This window comes from Pelophylax lessonae (genome assembly GCF_965119305.1).
Source record: "Pelophylax lessonae genome assembly, chromosome: 4".
NCBI lineage: Eukaryota > Metazoa > Chordata > Amphibia > Anura > Ranidae > Pelophylax > Pelophylax lessonae.
Window position 1 is genome coordinate 228,656,914 of NC_138771.1, and position 24,540 is coordinate 228,681,453.

At 38.3% G+C, this 24,540-nt stretch overlaps 1 protein-coding gene across 1 annotated transcript in view; it reads right to left on the reverse strand.

Moving 5' to 3' along the window:
• Window positions 1–24,540, reverse strand: part of MET (MET proto-oncogene, receptor tyrosine kinase) — a 188,510-nt gene that overhangs the window by 30,511 nt on the left and 133,459 nt on the right. The window contains exons 11-15 of the mRNA XM_082254068.1: window positions 16,406–16,624; window positions 11,653–11,799; window positions 9,084–9,240; window positions 8,859–8,999; window positions 386–616 (exon numbers count right to left, since the gene is read on the reverse strand). Of these exons, the coding sequence (XP_082110194.1) occupies window positions 386–616; window positions 8,859–8,999; window positions 9,084–9,240; window positions 11,653–11,799; window positions 16,406–16,624 (895 nt within the window). The remainder of the gene's footprint in view (window positions 1–385; window positions 617–8,858; window positions 9,000–9,083; window positions 9,241–11,652; window positions 11,800–16,405; window positions 16,625–24,540) is intronic.

Genomic DNA, 24,540 nt, shown 5'->3' on the forward strand with positions numbered 1-24,540 from the left:
CTTTAGTAAATAAATGCCTTGTTTGTTTAATAGCAACACATTAAAAGTCTTGTCAACAGTCTAATTAGTGTCCATTCACACTACCGTGACTTGTCAGGCGACTTGTCAGCCTGACAAGTCGCGGTCCGCCGCGGTCCATTGTGTGCTACAGGAACCGTTCTAATAGGAGCAACACAAAGTTCCTGTACTACTTCGGGGTGACCTGGAGCGACTTGCATAGACATTCATTATATGAAGTCTGTGCAAGTCGCGCCGAAGTCGCGGTGCACGCGACTTCACAGGTCGCCCCCTGAAGTCGTGCCGCGTTAGTGTGAACCGGCACTAAGACTGTGTGTATATTCATATTTAGAATATGATAAGAGTCACACATCAAGTGAATACGCACCTCTACCAATTACTTTATTGAAGTGTACAAGAAGGCGATCCACTCCAATAACCATATGCTCAACTTTTTTCATAAGGTCTGCACTTAGGGCATTTATATCAATGTGGACATATGTCTGCAACAATGGGCTGGCAATGTCTGAATCTCCACTTGACAATATAGGAGAGAGGTCCCGGTGAGGGTATTGAGTTGGTCTGCATGATCCACTATGAGACGAGTTTGGAAACTGATCTGCAAATTTGAAAAGATATACCAGATGTCACAAAACGTTACAGAATCTATTAGGAAAACAGTGCTTAGACATGCAGAAGTTCAATAGCTACGATAATATTTTTGTTGAGTCTGTCTGAGTTAGTAGTAATTGTCCCACTAATCCCCAGTTCATTAACAGGTTGATTATTTATTTACCCTACAAAATTGTGGATTCCCTTACATGTGAATGACAGACACTCTTCAAGGAAAACATCATTACTTAGATATTGTACTACTCTTCTTGTCATCCACTGGCAGAAACCCAGCTTGATAATAAAAGACTATTACAAAGAAAGGAAAAAACATGCTATGGACATGTAACATTTTGTTTTAGTTTTCCTGGCTGCAATGTAATTATTTATACCAATGTATGCTTTATATGGATTATGATCAACACTGTGGATGACCAATGGCAAACCAGACATACAGTAGATGCAAATCTTAAAGTACATCAATGCTAACCTAATTCTTTCTGCCATGCCTACTGCCCTTTCTCCTACCAATAGGCATGAAATATTAAACAAAAAGCTGTCAAAAATTTACCTGCAGCTCCAGGCTTTCCCTAGGTGCTGTGAGCCGGTATGTTTTAAAGTTTTGTATGTCAGACAATGTGGGTAGAAATTAGCTTAGCTTTACCATTGACTTTAAGATATACAAACACAGGCTTATTGCTGTGCATGGAAGGCTGTTTCAGACCTGTTCTGCCAATACCTAATGTATGGCCTACCCAGGAAAATTGAGGCCAGAAGATATTTTACTGCACACTGAGGTGCTGCGCTGTAAAATATAGTTATACAAAGCTTACACCGATCTATATATCTGCACAATTCAGATTTTTGCCAAGTCTGTTGTAGATGTTGCTGCCCACAGCTGAGACCAAAAGGCCTTGAAAAGGCTTGATTTGTTTAGGTATTCCCAACTTTAGAAATGTGAACCTCTTCATACTGTTCTTAACTATTACTTCATCAATAACCAGCCGTTCCTCTGACTTGCACAAGCTGGTATTTCGCCTATTTATTTTTTCATTAAACTTCTCTTTCTTGAAAAAATGCCAGCCAGTTCAGCAAAAAATATCTTTCAACACTGATACATTACATTATTTATAAAGCAGTAGCATATTCTTCGATCTATATAATTAGATTATGTTCTAAGAGTTTGTTTAGATCAGAAAGAAACATTACTTAAAATGGTAGTAAACTCTTTTATAGCAAAAAAAACCAAAAAACTTTCCACCTGCAAGGCAATATAATGTGCTAGTTTGCACCGCACACTAGCACATGATGAAATACTTTAGTGCGTTCTTTGTGCGAGCAGAGGAGGTGAGCAAAGGTCAGAAGAGCGGAGGAACTAGGAGAGGAGGTCAGATTGCTGATTCTATGGATTGGAGAATGTTGATATCTTAAAAGTATAGAGCTTCATTTGAAACAGTCCTATCTAGCCTCGGTCTATAAAGGAGAGTGATACGCCCCTGGGAAGGGAAAGACACCTCTACCTTATGGTCGGGAGCTGACTTTGGATACTATCCATACTATCCATATACCAACAGAGGTTCCAGGCCTACCCTTTTTAGATTTCTGGTAAGAAGCCACGTATATCACTTCACCAGACAAGTTTGTGCACGAGTGGAGGTTATACTTTGTTACACCTGGCTCTTGTTACCAGTTGGTAAGGGGCCATTTTACTTACATTTGTGTCATAGATTCGTTATTTCACACCGGTTCAATCGGAAAACAGTTCACTTCTTTCTTACAAAGACTCTTTGTGTTTCATCACGTTTATGCATTCCTTTGGGGGATTGCCTTCTTAAATGGACTTTTGTTGCATCTCATGTTGTTTTTTTACCACTGTTGTGTGGTTTATCATCACTATATGATTTATGCTAAGATTGTGTTGTTTGTATACACTTTATGCCACATTGTAAGCGCACTACCTCATTTCTTCATGATGAAAGACTTACCTTAGAATGAAGCCCTCCAGAGGCTTCCATCTTCACCTGGTCGTTCTTCCAGGTTCATGGAAGTCTGGCCGCCTGACTGGAAGAGCTGCGATGATGTCACTCCTGTACATGCGTGCAAGACTTTTGGCTGCTGCACACAAAGTAAAGGGCACGGGTATGCCATTCCTGCAGAGCACATGCGTCCGTGACGTCACCGGCTGATGCTTACTAGAATATCTCCTAAACGGTACACATTTTGGAGATATTCATTTTGCCTACAGGTAAGCTTTATTATAAGCTTACCTGTAGGTAAAAATAAAAGAGTTTACTACCACTTTAAAGAAGCACATTACATATAATATGTCTGGTGCAATATCAAAGTTTCCTGCTGAAAGATATTATAATATTGTATGCTAGATAAGAAAGTTTACAATTTAAGACACGTACATTGTTGCTCAATGAGAACTAATAAAAAACTGGAGGAAAGGAGTATGCATTGCTCATGGCAACTGGCAATCAACCAGTTTCTATCCACCAAGGTAAACAAGCAAGCATTGGCTACTGGCTGTTTGCATTATTTTTCACTCTGGCTATTTATCTTAATGTATGTTTGATTAAATCTGTAAACTAAAGGGTGTCAAAGCTGGGCATTAAAAAGTTAAATTTGAAAATATTACTGGGAAAAAAATAGTTTTTAGGTCATATCTTATATTGTGTGTTTGCTTTAGAAAATCAAGGTTCAGTGTGCATGAAACCAAGGAAATGCCAGGAGGTGATTCATATCCTGCAGTCAGAAATGGGAGTTTTGTTAGAAGTCTTCCTCTTATCAGGCATGCAGAGAAGCAGATAGAAAAGGAAAACGACTTATTTCATACAGAAATTCCTTGTTATCTGATCAGCAGAGGGAACAGGACTAAACAATCTCATGAGCTAATCTTGGGGGGTGTTATACAGCACTGAATGTAGGGCTGAGCAATTCTCTATTGGCTTCCACTTAACTCATAGGATTAAAGTATCCTTTACAAGCAAAACCCTAAAGCTTGTTCATTTCCCTTGCTTATAAAAAAAAATAAAATAAAAAAAAAATTCTACATGCTCTTACAAGTCATCACTTCTTCTTAACATCAGACTCAGTTTCATTGATTAGAAAATATCATTTTAGTTTAGTAATACATCATTTTACATATAATGTATTAGAAATTATGTATATAAATACTATAAGAGTTGCTGTTATCTATAAAAAAACTTTTATGTGGCAGAAACCTAATAAAGTGTTTAAGTAAAACAATATAATTATTGTAAAAAAAATATATGTATTTCAGTGCAGAGAATTGAGTGTGTGCAGCATTTTAACTGCACTGATATGTGGTTGACTGCAGTTCTCTGGGAACCTTCACAGCTTGTCTAAAACACTTGTTTAAAAAAACTTGTTAAAGCACGTGTGCATCAACCCATATAATATAGTATGAATGTAGCCAGTGATGAGTTAAAGGGAACTTTGTCCTAATTTATGCGTAGGAACCTTTAAAAATCAAACTGGCCTGAAAATACCCACCAGGAAACAGGGCTATTGTGTTAAAGGCAGATCACTGAAAGTGATATATTATTTCTAGATAGTGTCTGGTAGGCTGTAGGAGTTCCTGGCTTTCTATATGTCTTGGATACTTTCACAGCAGGGTCTCTTAGCTACAATTTCTTTACTCTGTTTCTGCCTACCAAGGAATTTTGGGTGTCCTTGGCTCCTCCTTGCATTCTCTATATTATAAAATAAACAAGTAACCCAACTTGACCTAGGAACCTAAAAGGCACATTTTTTTTAAAAATAAAGAGAAATTATACTTACCTGCTCAGTGCAACCATATTGCACAGAAAAGGTTGCTTGCCTTCTCTTCTGGCAGCCTTTGCCGGCATTGTCTGCTCCTCCCTCCTTCAGGTGCCTACTGTAGCAAGCCGGGTGCAAAGTATGCACTCATGCGTGGTTCTGAGCTGGGCAGTGTGCATCTATGGACACACACAGTGCAGGTGAGCCATGCCCTCCCCTCTTCCTTCTCACAGGAGTTTGACTGTTGGCAGCAGGAGCCTATGACCCTGCTGCCCTCAGTGTCTCCTGGGGAGCTGTGCTGGAGCTGGAGACTGACCTGATGCAGAGAACACATTAAGGTACAAAATGTTTAGCATTTTGAAACACTTTAAACACAGATATCCAGGGCCGCTGATAGGGGGGGACCACCAGCCCTCTTGTAGGGGGCCCTAGCACACAGGGGGGCCCACACAGAGAGGGGGATTTGTGATGGACAACAAATACAGAAATCTTCCTCCAGCACCTGAATCTGATCTGTCCCTCTCCCTGCTATCAGCTTTTATCTGTTGAGAAAGAGACAGTTGTCCCTCACTAATCCCCCTCCCTTGTGTGGGCCCCCCTCCCAGCACTTATCTCTGCTCAGGAGTTTATTTGTAAATTGTAACTTTGTTTCTCTCTCTCTGTCTCTCTGATCACTGAGCTCCAACTGCCCAGCCTGTATATTTTTCTCATCTCATCTTCTTTTTTATTTAACATAGTTTTTTTTTTAGATTTAGCAGGAATTATGCGAGTTATGTTATATTTCTGTCTGATAATAGGGATTTTGTTGTAATTTTAGCTAAATATATCTTTAATATTTTCATGGGGGGGGGGCCCTGCCAGGTAGTCTGTACGGGGCCCCGCAATTTCTAACAGCAGCCCTGCAGATATCTCCTAACAGCAACAGCTGGAGGGTCGCAGTTTGACACCTGTGCTTAAGAGGCCCAGTCAAAATGTCCAGCAATTTTTTTAAGTTTGTTTGGTCAAAATGCAAAAAGACCAGAAGCTTTGGTTCTTACTGCTGTCTTTGTCCTTGCCTCCCCTCATTTCTGGTTGCAGTTACCACACAGGAAGAGAGAATTCACAAAGGCCATTTCTTTTCAGTTCAGGGACTATTACAGTCATTTACACCCCAGAAACTGTAAGTGTTGTCACACAGATTGGGTTGTTATTCTGTAGCAGTGAGATATCCTTCTTGAAATGATGTGATCTTCTGGATGTTGACCAAACTCAAAACCTCTCTTAAATATCTTTCCTCCATTACAGTCCTCTCTGTCTAATATCATGGTCCCATTGGTAAAATAATTAGTACAGACCACAGTGTAAATATGATGGTCCACATATAAGCAGAAAATATTTCGAGTTTTTGCAGATACTTAGATCCCGTTCAGACAGGGGCGACACGATTTGATGGGGCGACCTGTGAAGTCGCGGTGCACAGTGTGCACCGCGACCTCGGCGCAACTTGCACGGACTTCATATCATTGAAGTCAATGCAAGTCGCCTCCAGGTCGCCCCAAAGTAGTACAGGACCCTTTTTCTAAGTCGGAGCGACTTGTGTCGCTCCTATTAGAACGGGTCCTGTGCTAATCAATGGCGAGCGACCCACCGCGACTTGTCAGGCGACCAAGTCACCTGACAAGTCGCGCTAGTGTGAATGGGGACTAAAGAACATCTTTGATAGCTGCAATGCTAGCTGTTTGTAAATTGAGGGGATTGCTTTAACAGTTTGTTCATACTACTCTTTATAGTTCATTTGTAGTGTGCAATTAGCAGATCAGACATTTCTACAAAGGTTTTTGTATAAAGTGTGTATTGTTTATACAAGAGCCTAAGAAATGGCAGAGGGCTATTACTCAGTGGCATTATGTCACTTTAAACAAAAAAAAAGTCTGAGGAGGGTTGTTAAGTGAATCCTTGGTTACCTCTTTCATTGTTCTACCTTATTCTCAGCAATATGAAATCTGGGGGAACAGTTGTATTAATCCTGCAGCAGGAACAAGAGTTCACTTGTTATAAGTGGCTGACTAATATCAAAGCTTATGGAATTATGACAGTGGAACGAGTGCTGATATCAGCTATACTGCACATTATATTGTGCAAATATGAATCATGAAATTAGAAACTGCTCAATAGTAGGACCACAATGATGATTCACAGCTAAGTCACTAGCTTCAAAGACAATCAGTCATTTCTGCTACAGTACATTAAAACTATATCCGAATAATACCTGTGAATGCACTTTAAAATGAGATATACAAACAACTTGAACTTTTTTTACCTACCTGGTTCTTCAGACTTAACTGCTACAAAAAAAAGTTTTATTTATATTTGGATAGAGCAGGGTAGGGTTAGAGCCTCTGTCAGTTTTTTAATCACTGTCTGTGTCCCCATTGTAGAGATTTCCCACACCTTCTGTCAGGAGGAACGGGTATCTGTTTTTCTCCGATCATCTTTTTATTATTGATTTTATTGATAAATAGCATTTATACTGATAAATTTTATTCATTTTATTGATAAATTAACATTTATTGATAAATAGCATTTATACTGTTTGTACTGACTTTGGTCTGCAGGTTTTTAATACATTTCATTACTACATTTTACATTACTGAATAATGGCAGAGCAGTCATGGAAAGTCACGGAAAGTCACAGAGAAAATTATTAGGGGAAAATCTGTCTGTGGTTAACAAAAAAAAACAGAAAACAAAAACAAAATATACACACTACTAACTGGAAATTGATTATTCTTATTAGGGCTCCTTTCATACGGCCGCTCCGTGTGAAAGGTCCGCTGCGGGACTTTTTTTTTTTTTTTCCACGGAGCGGATGACATTTCTCTCATCCGCTCCGTGTGCCCGCATATCATCCCATCCGTTTGCGGATGATATGCGGACATAATGTAAGTATATGGCACTGCGGATGTCAGCGGATGACACCTCTGACATCCGATTTTCCTTCCTTTCCGTTTTTTACACGGAAGGAAAAATGGGGTTCTGTTCCATTCGTAAAAACGGAACAGAACTGACAGGAGGAAAATCGGGTGTCAGCGGATGGTATTCCGCTGACACCCGCAGTGCCATTCACTTACATTATGTCCGCAAATCATCCGCAAACGGATTGGATGATTTGCGGACACACGGAGCGGCCGTGTGAAAGGACCCTTACATATAAAAAGTGAAGAAATGTACTGGAGGCAGAAAAGATAAAACTAAAAAAATCACAGCGGTGATACAGAGTGCATTCCTGATTTTAATAAATGGTTGCATTTTAAGGAGAAATTAGGGACTCTGTAAAATTGATGTAATATGTGCTCACTTCAGCTAGTATCTTTACTGAGATGAAACACTATAAACACTAGATTTATATTTAAGAATATGACTGGTCAACATAAGCATAAACGTGTTATTCCAACCCAAGCTTTTGTTTTTTCTTACTTTTAGATAAAGTAGGGAAAAGTAAACTTTAGACCCTTTGTCAAGTTTTTTTTTTGTTATTTTTGTTTTTCTCATTTCTTTGCAATGGGCAATCAACCCATCCAGCAAACAAACAATAAAACCTGACAGCAGTTTTACCCCATCCTTAAAAAAATCTTAACAAAAATGTTTTAGCTAAAGTTACATTTTAAGTTTGAAGGGGAATACACTCAAAAAGTGAAGTCCTGCTACTCCCTCCCTCCAGCCTATAACTGGGGTAAAAGTTTTTTTATTGGTGGAAGCGGGGGGCCTCAATCCTCATCTAGGCAAGGATGAGGCCCCTTGCCTTGTCCCCTCTTACAGACTCCTGGAACATGTCACATCCCCCAGGAGGCTACAGAAGCATTTAGACTACATTCACACCTGAGCGTATCGTTTTCGCACGGTTTTTTTACCGCGATTTTACTGCGATTTTTCCCGCAATTTACAGGCGTTTTTTGTGCAGGCGTTTTTTGTGCAGGCGTTTTTAGATTGAATAGAGACCAATGGAAAACGCCTTTAGTCTGCCCAAAAAGAAGCTCATGTACTTTTTTGAGCGTTGGGCGTTTTGCTCACAGCGTCAAAACGCTCAGATGTGAACAGGGGCCATTGAAATGAATAGGATTTGTCTTGTTGGGCTTTTTTGAGAGCTGATCCTAGAGCAGAATAACTCCCCAAAAATGCCCCAAAACGCCTACATGTGAACGGAGCCTTACAGTGTGAACTTGTGCATGAGCAACTGTGAGCTGGCTCCCATATCCAAGATGGATACAATGGGTATGCAGCAGTAAGAAAAACTGGTTGCAGAAAACAGCACCCCCAGGCACTGGTAATTACCTGATTTTTTAAAGTCTGCAGCTGCAAAAATGTTTCTTTTTAACCTCTGTATATTTGAAACAATTTTCAGGAATCAAGATTGGTTTTATTTATTTTTTTGTAAAACATTATAACAACCTTACTATAAAATAATGATAAACAAAGTCTCCCACCTTCTGGAAATGTAGCCCGATAGTCCACAGATTCACTAGATACCATTTCGGTGGTGGGACTAACACTCCTTGCGCTCACTAGTCTGTCCAAGTGAGGGGTATGTACTCTGCCATCAAACAAGACACGTTCACCACCTTTATCTGCAAGAATTGTCATTGGAATGTTAGCAGAATACACAGACTCCATATGGATTTCCCTTTTATTATATAAAATAATAAGTTTACCTTTCAGCTGCCTTCTTTTTTTCACCCCAAAAAAAATTCCAAGTAGGAGAAAAATTAGGATCACACAGGACAAAACTCCACTAAATATTCCAGTGTAGTTTTGATTTTGCTGAACCATTACTTTGCCAATGACAATGGATGAAACTTCTTGCAGCAGCTTGAAAATAAAAAGACAGGTATTTATTTTCACTGTATGTAAAGAAAATTCTGTATAAGCAAACCAAAATTCATACAATTATTTTTTTTGACTGATAAAAGACTGTATCAAGCACATAGTATACGCATTTTTTTTCTTTTAATTATCTACACAAAGCCCTCAGTGTAATTATCAGTGCTTTACTGTAGCGCAGTATATTTTTGTATCAGTAGGATCTTTATGATAGTTGGCCATCCAGGTTGGAAAGCCAAAAGAACACCTCAATTCACACTCGTGACCTGTTTGCAATCTTATGTGATCTAAAAACCTGGTGGGTGAAAAAGCTTCAATTGTAATACCTACATTATTTTACACCTTGGGTTAAACTTTTCTTCTGGCTATGGTCACTTGGTTTTAACCATTACATATATAAACTCATTTTTGGACCTCACCTCCAGTATCTCCCACACACACTCGACAGCACATCCAGATATGCTTCTCAATGCCCCCCCCCCCAATCTTTCACTCTGAGTTTTCTTTGCTTCTTCTTGTTTTCTCCCACTTACACCATACTTTATGCTTGTGTCTGTTCTACTTTTTTCTTGTTTCTACTCTCTGTACCCTCCTGTTTCTTTCTTTTGCTCTCAGCTCTGCTTCAACACACAGTTCTCCTTATACCCTTCATAGCAACTCTTTTTGCATGTTGTGTGCAATCTAATCCTGGGAGGACCCATCAATCTGACCAACTGCCAACATGCTGCCTTTTGTAAGTTTTTGCCAATATGCTGAAGGTCACAGTAGTTAACCAAAATGGTTGAAAATCCAGGTACTGAAAGCATATACATTTCAGCACTTGTTCTTCCTTACAGTGTTAGACTCTTTAGAAAAGAAATGATCTAACTTTTGAAGAATCTAAGTTTATGCAAGCCTACCAATTTGCAAGAGTCTGCAAAAGAAAACATTCAACAGAGCACAGCCTGTCTAGAAGAAAAAAAAAAAAGCTGTAATGCACATGCTTTGATGTGTGTTGGGTTGCCATTAAGAATGAATGGCATGGCAGCACACCAACAAGAAAAATTGAAAATTTATTATCAAATACTTACTGTAATTTTCCTTTCCTGATGGACTCCATGGCAACATATGTTTGGGTAGCCCCACCCTCGCTTCTAAAGGATCCCACTACCATAAATTTTCATGCTGAGCCAGAGACCGCGTTCTGTAACTAGCCTACACATGACTTGCTGCCATAGAGTCCATTAGGAAAGGAAGATTACGGTAAGTTTTTGATAGGAAATTTTCAGTTTTCAGACTCCATAGCTTCTCATTTGGGAAATAACTAGCCCAAAAAACAAGGGTGTTATGCCAAAAAAAGTAGGGTTTCAATCATAGCATTTAGCCAACAGAAACCCTATGGATAGATATAAGGAAGTTAGCTACACCAGGTAGGAAAACGTCATACAAAATGGTCCTATGAGTGAGGAGGACAAAAAAGGAATGCGGCCTCTGGCTCAGCATGAACATTTATGGAAGTGGGGTTCTTTGGGGTAGGAGAGAGGACGGGGCTACCCAAACGTACGCTTCCATGGAGGAAACACACTTTTTGCACTTGCATGATATCACCATGTTCTCCTATTCAATGGAGCCTTATTCTGTTTATATTCGAAAATTAATGTTGCAGCAATTCCACGCTCTGTTGATTTAGACATTGTTTCTTTCTTTTGCTTTTACAACACAGAATAGAGTATGCAAATTGGATTATTTTTTTTATTTTTTTTTTTACTGAATTCTGTAGTAGTTCTTGTGCAAACGGCTGTCAAATAAGAAAATCTCATATAGAAGTAAAATATTTCACAGCAAACTTAATGATGCATATATAAAATTAGTAATTGCAAGATGCAAGTTAAATAAAGTTGCTCGCTATCAGATTTTAACATGAAAAATGAATATTTCCTTAAACAGAGAAAACAGAAAGCAAATGATTTCCTTTGATTTCCAGCCGTTTTTACTTTTATCATTTGTCACTGAAATCTACCTGGTCTGATGTGTCACAATAGGCTGTATGCAAATAGAACATATTGAAACTATCTGCATGCCTGGTAGGGGATATTCACAGTCTGAGCTGCACCTGTCTTGTACAGCTTCTTCAGTTAATTATAAGGGAGCTGTACACTGCTAGGAGATGACAGAAGTTTGTAATTCACAGCAGGTGAACAGCTTAATTATTCATGGTTTTTTTCAAATACATTTTGAAAATGCAATCAACTGTAACAAAACGACTGCTCGACAAAATAATTACAAATATGACAAAGGCTTACTCTGACCTTGAAATGCGAAGTATAAAATAAATGTACACAGAGAACAGAGGCTTCACAAATAATGAAACTTTGCAGAGCAACAGGTGATGCAGCAAACTTTAATGCATGCGGATCTTACCTCTATTTTTAGCTCACTGTTGGATTTGATCAAATCAGTGGAAATAGCGCAAGAGACAAAATCGGATTTGGACTGGATAATTTCACAGCTTTTGTTACCAACCTTCAGTACTTCACCTCTAACAGCTTCAGAGTCAATATTATCTCCCTATAATCAAATGAGCAAAACAAATTGTACAATATGAAAAAACTGCATGAACTAATACAAAACATATGTATAATACAAAAACGTAAAACCTAATGGTATCAGGGTAGATGTCAACCATCAAGAAACATTGGCTTAACTACTTAACGCTAAAACAGAGGTTGGGTGGAATATGGTTTGTTAACCTCCCTGGCAGGATGATTCTTTTGGATTTTAGGTGCTGAAAGCGGTACCATTATTTTGCATGTAATTCTTGTGAATGAGCAGCCCAAACCAACTGTATACATTATATATATATATATATATATATATATATATATATATATATATATATATATATATAATAAGTGTATACAGTTGGTTTGGGCTGCTAATTCACAAGAATTACGTATATATATATATATATATATATATATATATATATATATATATATATACATAAAAAGTACAGTAAAACTGCAGGAAAGAGCACTGGGGGGAAAACTAATATGATTTTTTTTATTTTGAATTGTATCAGTGTGTTTGGTGTGTTTTTACATTTGAATTTGCCGCCGGTTCCACCCCCCTGCGAACGTCACGTCGCAGGAGACGGAAGCCGGGGCACGGAGACGATTGGGAGGAAGATCCGCCGCGAGACACTGCCGGGACACATCGCTGGATCCCGGTGACAAGGTAAGTAACCTCTCTTACAGGATCCAGCGATGCTTCTGGCGGTACCCCGAGTGTGGCTCGGGGTTACCGCTTTTGGCTCTGAAATGTAACCCCGAGCCACTCTCGGGAATACCGCTAAGAAGGTTAATGCATAAAATATATTATCTCAGACTTTGTTAGATCTAATGGCTTATATCTTGACATCCTCGCATCTATATAAAATATTACGGGGTTTTGATGATTTACAGGGCCTTCTTGAATTGGAACAAAGACTATATGGAAGCAGCTGATTGCACAGTATGAGACCTTTAACATCGTCTGATCTCTTAAGACCTACTTAGGTATGGAAATCATGTTGTGTAGTTTAGCAGCACTAATTTTACAGAAATTTTTTTGGGTTGAGTTGAATTCTCCCTTAATCCAATTGGCAATTAATTGCCAATTGACAATAATAACAAATGAATTTGCCCTACCGAGTGTCGGCAGCCAATTCGACCTTAGATTGTAAGCTTCTTGAGGGTAGGGACTGATGTGAATGTACAATGTGTATGTAAAGCGCTGTGTAAATTGATGGCGCTATATAAGCACGTGAAATAAATAAAAATAAATAAAATGTAATTGTGCTAACATATATACAAAGCCTCCACTGCTTCTCACACACTCTCCATCAGTGCAGATGCTGATGATGTGTTGATGTCAGTGTGTATACTTTGAACACTGTCTACAGTATTTATATTTTGCATAATGGTGATAGACAAAAACAGTTCTTCTTTTTTCCTTCTGTCAATGATCCATCACCAACCTTGATATTACAGACGGTAAGCAAGGGAGGATAGCAAGATTGGTTCTCTGGTGGTACCTAGGCCAAAAATGGCCCTGGTTCAATAACACCAATGCACTTCCCTGTAGAAATGTTCAGCACAGTTAAACATAAAAATAATGCATAAAGAGTGATATTTTTTTAAAAATAGGTAAATGTTTTAATTCGATTTTTTTGTAGGTACATTGCCATTGTAGGTACAGTATATCCCTGGCTTTTACTGGTTTACTGGTAGAACAAATCTACTTTGTAATCAAATGTTAAAAAAAAAACCCACTATGTTTGTTATGTGTTCCAACTCAAACAACGTATATAAAAAAAAATATAAAAATTATTTTTTACCATTTAGATAGTTCTAAGGAGAAGGTATTATGACTGAGTCTAAGAAATTCTGGGTGGTGTCACAGTGGCTCTGTGTCTACTGACTATAGCTATACTTTATTACCTTCCATTGTAGGAGGTCAACTACTAAATGTTTAACACTTTGGTAGTAAAGACAGTGATCAAATCTAGTTTACAGCTGATCATAAAGAACTGCAAACACAGTACAGATAGGAATAATTATAGTAAACATTACTCCAGAGCCCCCTCCTAAACATCACAAAGCAGAGAGCATGTAAGGATTTTTAAGTGACAAAAACATTTTAAAAGGTAACCAGAAAATTAAAATTTTCTGTAGGTGTTATCCCAATCTGGCTGCAAAAGTGGAAATACACTTTAACATATAGATATTTAAATGGAATAGCTTTCTGTCCATTTTATTTTACATGATTTTTTTTACATGTTTATATAACGATCTTTTTGATACATTTGTTCTGCTTCAGTAGGTTTTATTGAGTGTAATAGTAAAAGTTTTACAAATATTAGTCCGGTTTGTTATTTTATGCAAAACACAATAGTGTTTTACTGTACATTTGTTTTAAGTGGCTCTGATAGTATCTGGTGCCAAGAACTAATGTAGTCTCTGAACTATTGTACACACAGCCCTCAGAATTCTATGCAGCTTGCTGGCACAGGCACAGTACTGCACTCCACTGGAGCCGCAAAGAAAATAAACACAGCCAGAACTCAGTGCTTGCGAGGACATCGAGCCCATTCACATTGAGGCGACACGACTTCGGGGGGCGACCTGTGAAGTCGCGTGCACCGCTGTGCCCCAAAGTAGTACAGGACCCTTTTTCTAAGTCGGAGCGATTTGTGTCGCTCCTATTAGAACGGGTCCTGTACTACACAATGGACTGCAACATACCGTGACTTGTCAGGCTGACAAATCGCCTGACAAGTCGTGCTAATGTGAATGGGCTCGAAAAGTGCATAGCTCCCAACTCTTCCTGATTTCGGGGGACTGTCCCTGATTAGTAACAAAGTCCCTCTGTCCCTCTTTCTTCCTTTGTCCCTCATTTTGGTTTGATCGTTATAGTTGTATATACAATTTATCTTTTAAAAATGGATTTGCAGTGCTTTCATCCAATTTCTAAATTTCTGCATTTGTAAATGTCAAAAGCCAATATAAAGGAATAGTAGTGGTAAAAAAAGGCCTAGGTTTAACTGATCTTTTTTTTCTCCTTTAAGGGGAGGGGCAGAGGGTGTGTCATATACATACATACTTTTGGTAATAGGAGTCCCTTGTTCCCCTCTCAAAAAGTTGGGAGGTATGCAAGTGGGATCTGTGGTTCTTTTTTTATTTAATGTGAGGGTGGGGCAGGTAAAAAGCCAAATTTTGCTGATAACGTCAATTTCAGTTTAACTCTTAACCTGTCCCTTAACCCACCCAATTGCAACCAAACCCCTAAAGTTAACCCCTTAACACCCCCCTCTTAAACTTAACCCTAAATTTTAAGTGGATGTAAACCCTCACATATACCCAATGAAGTGAACAGCCCCAGATGATACACAGAGATTAAACACATCTCCCTACATTTTTACATGCATATCTGATGTCTTCAGCTTTATATATTCTTTAGAAAGTACACATTGTGTTAGAGATTTTCTCTTCCTGTTCAGCACTGGGAGTGTTGTGTTGGTATACACTGTGTGACATCTGACTGGAGGAAAGGCACACAACTCCTCTCCACATAGGCAGAGGAAGAAAGGAATGTGCTGTGAATAGACCAGCTCTCTGTTAATCTATTTATAGTACCCACCCTTGTTTAATCTCAGTTGATGGAGAACTTGTTCAACGTTATCATGCTGATAACAGAAGAACAGAGCAGGAGAAAGTTACGGAACTTAAGGCTTTGGAAAGAGATAAGAAAACATTGCAGATGTATGTGCCTAGGTCAAATTTCATGAATCAGGTTCACATCCACTTTAAGCCCTTAATACCTAATTTCTTCTCTAGCACTCACAGACACATACTAACACATTTACTAAAGCTAGAGAGTGAAAAATTAGTCACACTTCTGCAGAGAAACCAATCAGCTTTTAATCTCAGCTTGTTTAATTTAAGCTTTTGGCAAAGAAACCTGGGAGCTGATTGGTTTCTCTGCAAAAGTTTAACAGATTTTGCACTCTCTAGCTTTAATAAATAAACCCCTTAATGTTTAAATTCCTCTCTTAAAATGAATTCCTCTACTTGTTAAAAAATGAATTCCTAAAACAAGCTCTTAATATTTACCCTAGTTATGCACCTCTAAAACACTGAACCCCAAAGTCTAACAGTAACCTAACTTAAACTCCAAGATAAGCCCTAACACTAAATAACCACTGTTCTTCTTCATGCTCGCTTGGCCTTCTACATCCCTCTGCCCTGACAGATTTTCAGATTTGAAAATGAAAGAAAGCCGCTGATTGGTTGCCAGATTCTGACTACTCTGCTTTTGATAAATTACCATCTACACATTTGTTTTAAAATACTGCATATTTTAAATACTGCATCAATAAAAAGTATGCAAACATTAAACAAGATATTCACTAAGGCTGGCCATACATTATACAATTTCCTTGCAATTTTCTGTACAATTTTCTTTACATTTACCTTCAACTATGTAGTACAAAGGCCTGCCTAATTGGATACAATTGAAAGTGTTATTTAGTTTTGACCTCATATATTGGTGAATCTAACAGAAAATTGTACAAGAAAATTGAACATGTATGGCCAGCCTAACTCTCAGTCAAAATTACAATTTCAAGACATACCTTAATTTCTAGGATGTTTTTATTACCTCCATAAATAACTAGTGGCTTATCTATAGTTCTAAACACAGGGTTGTTTACAAATGTAAATCCAGAAGCAGAAGATATCACTCCATCAAAAATGAAAAAAGCCTGTGTGACAATTGGTGGCTTCAAATTTAAATCTTTAAGGGATGGAGTTGACCCGCAAACTAATTCAGAAGAAGATCTGTGGGTACAGGTCTGCAAATAAAAAAAATGAAAACATATAATTGCTCATTATACATTGACACTGTTAAATACAAGCTAAATAATTACTAGATGTAGTTTTATTATGGTTATTCCACTTATGTCCATGCCAGGATCCAATGGGGTGAAATAACCCATAGAAACCAATAAGATTTCAATTTTTACACATTTCACATACAAGAAATTAGCCACAAAAGTGTATTGCTGTTTCAGTTACTGTGGGTTAAAGCAGTATTAATCCCAAAAGCAAACATTTATTATAATGCAGCTTACCAAATGTTAGATGTGGATGTTAAAAAAAAAAAAAAAACCCATAAGAATCCATGAATCCGGGGCCCTGCATGTAGATTACAGGGCCGGATGCATGGATGGGGGGGGGGGGACGGCGGAGCGACGTCCCTAATGGACGGGCCGCCACTGGTGTATAGGAAGTTACAATCACACTGATTTTTTGGCAAGATCAACAAGCATTTTTCCTGTGGAAAATGCATTTAGCCTGAAAAAAAAAACACAAAAGCAGCCACCACTTCTGATGATACTAAAGCTGCAATATATTACACATTTGTTTTTGGATTTAGATAGAATTTAAGATTTTATTAGAATGGGTAGAAATATTGTTCCAAAACAGTATTATATAAAGGGAGGTGTTCTATTAAATGTGTCGATAATCCCTAATTTTGGTAACAGCAGTCGACCTTTGGGTTGAAAATATTCAGGTTCTTTATTATCATTAAACTTTTACAATTGTGCTCAAGCTAACATTCCAACGCAACCAAGGCATAAACAAAGATTATAATAAAACTCCCCAGCAGTAACTATTGTATTATCGCACCCAATGTCTTTGCTGACGTCTTTCGTAGCTGCAGACTGACCACAAATCACAGCAATACACATTACTAACCTTTTTGTTAACACTTGCTACCAATAGAGAGGAGTTTTTACAAGCTGGTCCCCTTTATTAGCCCACTACATAAGCTCTTCGTGATGATTAGAGAGTTCCTATAAGAATGAGCAGTTGCTTATGCCATACAAACCCCTTACTGTGTTTAGAATCATGTAATTAATGAATACCTAATCACTTGACCAACCACACACAGAAATAACAATTATTTGCTACCCACTGGGAACTTAATCTGTTTGAATCACAATTGTATGAAAAAAAAAACGTTTTCATTTTGAAAAAAAAAAAAAGCAATGGTTTATATTTATTTATTACTGTTAATTTAACTATGCAATAATAATTTATGAATATTTGTTGAATTGTGTGTTTATAAAATTATGGACCAATACTGATTTCTGTCCATTTATAGCCATAAACCTGGTCATATATGGATTAAAATTTGGTTGGTTAAGCAGGGACCGGCCGAATTAGGATCCATGTATGACCAATTTGTTAATTTTCTACGAGGAGGTGAGCTGTGAGTTAGATAGGGGGATACCTGTGGATGTGGTCTATCTGGATTTTGCTAAGGCATTCGATACAGTCCCCCACTAACGACTAATTTACAAAACAAGGTCTGCAGGCTTAGACCACAAGGTTTGCTCTTGAATAGAAAACTGGTTAAAGAGGCGTGTCCAAAGGGTGGTAATAAATAACAAATACTCAGACTGGTCTGGAGTGATAAGTGGGGTGCCCCAAGGCTCAGTCCTGAGACCAATTTTGTTCAATCTATTCATAAATAGCATTGAGGACGGGATCATTAGCTCAATCTTATTTTTTGCAGATGACACAAAATTAAGCAGGGCAATAACTTCACAACATGATGCAGAAATCTTACAGAATGACCTGAACAAAATAACAGAGTGGGCAACTACGTGGCAAATGAGGTTTAATGTGGAGAAGTGTAAGGTATTGCACTTGGGGACTAAAAACATAAACGCAAAATACGCGGGGGGGGGGCCTCTGGGGGAATCAAGAATGGAGAAAAATCTGGGAGTCTTAGTGGAAGATAGACTAAGCAATAGCTTGCAATGTCAAGCTGCAGCTGCCAAAGCCGGCAGAATATTGGCATGCATAAGGAAGGGGATATAATCCAGAGATAAATCTATAATCCTACTACCACTTTATAAAACTCTGGTCCGGCCACACCTGGAGTATTCTGTCCAGTTCTGGTCGCCAATCCTCAGAAAGGATGTGCTGGAACTGGAAAGAGTCCAAAGAAGGGCAACTAAGCTAATTAGGGGATTGGAGGACCTAAATTATGAGGAGCGTTTACAAGCGCTCAATTTATTCTCCCTAGAGAAGAGACGCCTGAGAGGGGACATGATAGCGATTTACAAATACCTCAACGGTGATTTCAGTATAGAAAAAAACTATTCAGCCACAAGGAGTGCAATAGGACATGAGGCAATTCAATGAGATTAGAGGAGAAGCGATTTAACCTCAGGCTACGTAAAGGGTTTTTTTACAGTAAGGGCAATAAGATTGTGGAACTCGCTTCCACAATTAGTAGTAACTGCAGGGAGTATGGCTACTTTTAAAAGACTCTTGGACACAAATCTCCAAGATCAAAACATTAAGGGGTATGGGAAATGAATACATCCATACACACCTACACAGGTTCAACTGGATGGACTATTGTCATTATTTAACCTCAACTACTATGTAACTATGTATAGACAGAGAGGTTGTACAGAAGTCGTTCTATCGATCAAATTCTGTACAACCACCCTATACCCTATGATTTTTGATGCTCGATCAGTGATGCAGGCTATAGTGTATTCTAATGGAGGGGATGTCTTCCCGCTATCAGAATACAGTAGCTCAGTGGGGAGGATTCCCTCATCCACACTGAGTGTGTGAATGGGGAATCCAGGCTGATTGAATGAAAATAACTGATTCATGTATGGGCTGGCTAAGATTTTACAAAAATATGGTATATGCATAAAGTGCTATATTTCAATTTATTTGTCAGATATGTATCAGAGATATGATCATTAAAAGGTCCATATAAATGAACATTAACTACCAAGCCAAACCAACTGCTTTCAACAATAAGGAGTGGTCATATCTTGGATCATTATCAATTATTTCTTCTTGCCCTGGAAGCGAGCATTTTAGCATATGTTCTGCAACTGCATGTCAGCTGACTTGCACAGAAAAACTGGTAGATCTCTAACTATACATAAGGTACCCAGACACTGAAGTCCCAGAACTTGGTTTGGACTCTGGCAACCACTTCTTTACAAGATTTGGTCATACTTGCAAAGTATATAAACTGATATATGTTCACCAACTAAAACAAAAGCGTAATGTATGACTTGTTTATTATCTAAAATACTATTTTCTTTATATGAGCATATGGGCAGATTTAGATTATATCTAAAATGGAATGTTCTTCCTGAACTTTTACCTTTTATGTTTTTCCTTCAGAGTTTATCTTCAATATTTATTCCTGGTATGTAAGCAAAAATAGCAATACACAACAATGAGCATCTCTAGTGTTTGGATAAATATCCATCATTGACACAATGGGGATGATTTACAAATGTAGTAGAGAGTGTTTGCAAAGGGATGTAATAACAGAATTTGCAGAGCTTTTCATACTGTGAGACTGCAAGTATATTCATTCTGTGACAACGGGAGCAAAAATCGATTGTTACAATGCTATTTTCTCATCAGGTCAAATGTAGAAATCAGAAAAATACCTCATTATGACCATTAGATGGAGCTGACCATTGCAATAAATACGTATTTATGATCATCAACTCCATCTAGCATCCAAAATGCGTTATTTATCTCATTCATATTTTCAACCTGGAGAGAAAAAAGTCTCATGATGCAGTTTTAAGAATAGCTCTGTCATTTTTTTTCCATAAAAACACCTATAAGTATAGTTATTGTTCTCTTAACCTCCCTGGCGGTATGATTCTGTCAGGAATTACATACCAAAAGCGGTACAATTCTTTTCATGGAAATTTGGCGTTATGTATTATAGGCCTACAATTCTTAGTAATTACTGACTTAAACCTGACCAAAACAAGAGTCTAGTAGACATCCCAGATGTGATAAATTTGAAACACAAACACGTGAATTATAATCGAATCAATAATATTATTTTATTATTTAATATATAATATATATAATAAAATTATATTATTGATTAGATTATAATTCATGCATTATATATTATATATAGATATATGTGTGTGTGCATATATATATATATATATATATATATATATATATATATATATATATATATATATATATGCATACATATATATATATATATATATGCATATATATATATATATACCGGTGTATATATATTTATATATATATATATATATATGCGCATATATATATATATATATATATATATATATATATATGCATGCATATATATATATACATATATATATGCATATATATATATATATATATATATATATGCATATATATATATATATGCATATATATATATATATATATATAATATAAAATGTGTTTTGTGTAACGTTTTTTTTTTTTTTTTTTTGAATTTCCCTCCCTAGTTCCGCTCCCATGCAGCATTGCTGCTGCAGGGAACGGAACTAGGAAGTGATCAGAGCGACGGAGACCGACGGAGGAGCGGCGGGACTCTCGGCTGGCGGTCACAGCAATGAGAGATCATCGCTGGATCGCCAGGACAAGGTAAGAGAACACCGCTGAGCTCTCTGCAATCCACCCCGAGCGTGACTCGGGGTTACCGCTCCTGATATGAAAAACCAACCCCGAGTCACGCTCGGGATCACCGCTAAGGAGGTTACTAGTTTAAACCAGCCTTTCTCAACCTTTTCAACACAGAGGAACCCTTGAAATAAATTTCTGGTCTTGGGGAACCCCTGCTAAAAATTACAAATCTACAACTCATGACACATTAGTGTGACATTCAGTGGGAAGAATGCTCTTTACTCTTGTCATCATTGGGAAGAATTACCCCCTTACAGATAGCTAAAAGGAACAATGGTGTCATTGGGAACATATCGGAGAGGCAGAATATGCCCAATTCTCAAGGAACCCCTAGCAACCTCAGGAGGAACCCTAGGGTTCCACGGAACCCTGGTTGAGAAACCCTGATCTAAATGTTCACAGAACTTACTATTGAGGTAAAAGCTATGCTAATTTTAAATATCAAAGCATAAGCAAGGGAAATAAAAAATAGGAGATTGAAAACTCGACTTTTTAGTAAATCAACCCCAGTAACCAATGACACATATGCACATGCATGACAATGATATAATGCACACCTATGTAGTATGGTAGTTTGTGGCACATGTAGTTTTAATTACATTTGCATAGCATTAACCTACTATCAATGTGTCCCACTGGTGCAAGAAAATGTCTTGCGTCTGTAATATAATATAATGTGAAACTGAAGCTCACACATCATAAACTGCCAATAAAAAGCCACAAAGAAATGTCTTCAGGACAGCAAACTTTTCATTGTCTACAGAGTCAAAGGACATCTTAGTCATCAGAGACATGTTGTAATAATACACTCCTCCAGTGAAGTTCAACACAAGAGTTGTATATCCCTTTGAACTTTATTACTCTTCAAACCACAGTTGGTCAGTCAGCAATGACCAATGTGTCAGCATAATACAAGTTTTATTAAAAGGTGGCGGGTTACTGAGATCTGTCTTGTCATGTGATCAGGAAATGTATATGTATATACTACCCCCTAATAGAGCAGTTGGATAGATGGATTCTCCTGCCACTTTCAGGTATGACCCTCTCTGAACGGACCCAGAACTCTGGTCACACCAAGAGTGTAAAGTGGGCTTTATTCAAGTCAAACAATAAGCCCTAACAGTAAAGAGATTTGTTAAGGCAGTAAAACAGCAATGAATGGCACAACAATAGTTCAAGTACAAATGTTGCTAGCAAAAACAAAGGTTTTGATTATGTGGCCTGTCTACAAACAAGAGGCCCTATCCATGCCACTGGCCAGGGGGTCTCGAATACAATTTGCCAGCATTGGGGTTCTGGATTTCCTGTTGGAGCACTCAGTCTAGGTGGCAGCAAAGTACACCAAACTCAGGTGAGCAATAAGCCTCTCACAACAAATGCTGGTCCAAGTCTGTCCCTGGAAGGCAAGGTGTAAGGTCACAGGGCTTGCCTCCTAAGCTGGCATCAGCTGGAGTCTGCAGCCTTCTCTAACTGGAGTCAGCAATCTCACTCTCCAAAGCTCTGGATATCGCTCTGAAGATGTGGACACCATTCTTTGTGGCTCTACCTGATATTGCTCTGCAACTGTAGCTCTCCGAAGTCAGCCACTGACTCAGTTTCCCACAGATCTGAAGCATCTCTATAGCACCATATAACTCTCCATTGCCCTTGGCTCTCTGATCAGCACAGTATAGCTTATGATACATCAGTACTGTTGCTCTCCGCTCTCTGCAGCACCTGTATAGCAGCAGCACAGCATAGTACACACAACAAAGCCTCTGTTCAGAACCACAGTACCGGGTTTCTGTCACAAGCAGGGATATAAGGCTGCATAAACCCCAGTCCCCTAGCACAGCTCAGACCCTGGGCACCCACAACAATCTCCTGCCACCATTCAGCACCCTCATGCTCCTTCTTAGCAGTGCAGCCTCTCAAGCAACTCAGCCCACTATGCCCTTCCAGGTTGCTGGCATAAACACTACATGAGCTTGTCATGCAGTCACTTTTTCATCCTCTCCAATACAGCATGCATAGGCCTTCTAGTCCTTTTGGGGGTGGTGGGCAGGGCTACCATCCAGCCATAGCAGCGGCCAATAGAAAATCATTCCTCCATGTAGCTAGGGGTTGGCAAATGAGCATCTAGCCTTGCTTCTCTCTTCTCCCTGTCAGTTCTTGCAGGGAGGAAGCAATGTTCTGCAGCTGAGAAAGAACTCTTGCTGCAGGCCTAAAGGGGGCTGGCATCCAGGCTACGTATATTTATAATTGAATAAGCAGAGTGAGCTGCACTTCAGCACACAAGACGGGTGCAATGCAATCAGACCGCCCCAAAGGCCATGTACAGATAAAAAAAAAGTCCAAGATGGCTGAAGTCAAAATGTATACATATATATATATATATATATATACAGTATATACTGTATGTATTATGTATTAGTGTTTAGTTTGCAATACATTTTTGAGTGCAGAAATCCTGGACCTGTCATCCGCCTGCTTTGCTCAGATCAGCAGGGAATGAGTGGAGATCAGATATAGTGAATTCAGAGTCGTGGGTTTAGAAACACTTTAAAGCGACTCTTCAGTCATTTTTTCGTCTTTCCATCCATTAAAACTTTTCCCCTTATTGTTTTAACTTTGGATAGTAATTTTTTTTTTTTTCTGCAAGTAAATACAGCCCACTTCTTCTTTTTAGTCTGGTAAAAAGCCTAGGCTAATGACATCATGCATAACTCTCTCTCTGACTCTTGTGAGAGTTTGCCAGCAAGGGAGGAAGGGAGGATGAGTTATAGGAGAGCCTATGACAGCTGCAGAGCTGGAGGGGGCTGGATGAGGGCGGAGATAAGAGGAGACTGGAGAGATTCATGTGTATTCATCCAGAGAGGAGAAATGTGCAGACAAGCAGTAGTGAGAGTGTGTCTGTCTGTATTTGTATATCTATCTATACTTGTTTATATATATATATATATATATATATATATATATATATATATATATATATATGTATATATATATATATATAGATATATAAATGTGTGTGTGTATGTCTGTGTGCCTCTGTGTTCTTTGTGTCTGTGTAACTCCAGGAAGTGAACAGGCAGCAGCTTCAGCTGCCCACGGAGGGAGATTTCTGCAGCATATTTGACAAGTACAGAATCACAGTATATATAAAATAAAATGCAAAGTGGTTGGAGGGAAGCTTCAGAATGGGAAATATGATTTTATTACAAATTATGTGAGCAGACTGCAGTTCCTCTTTAAG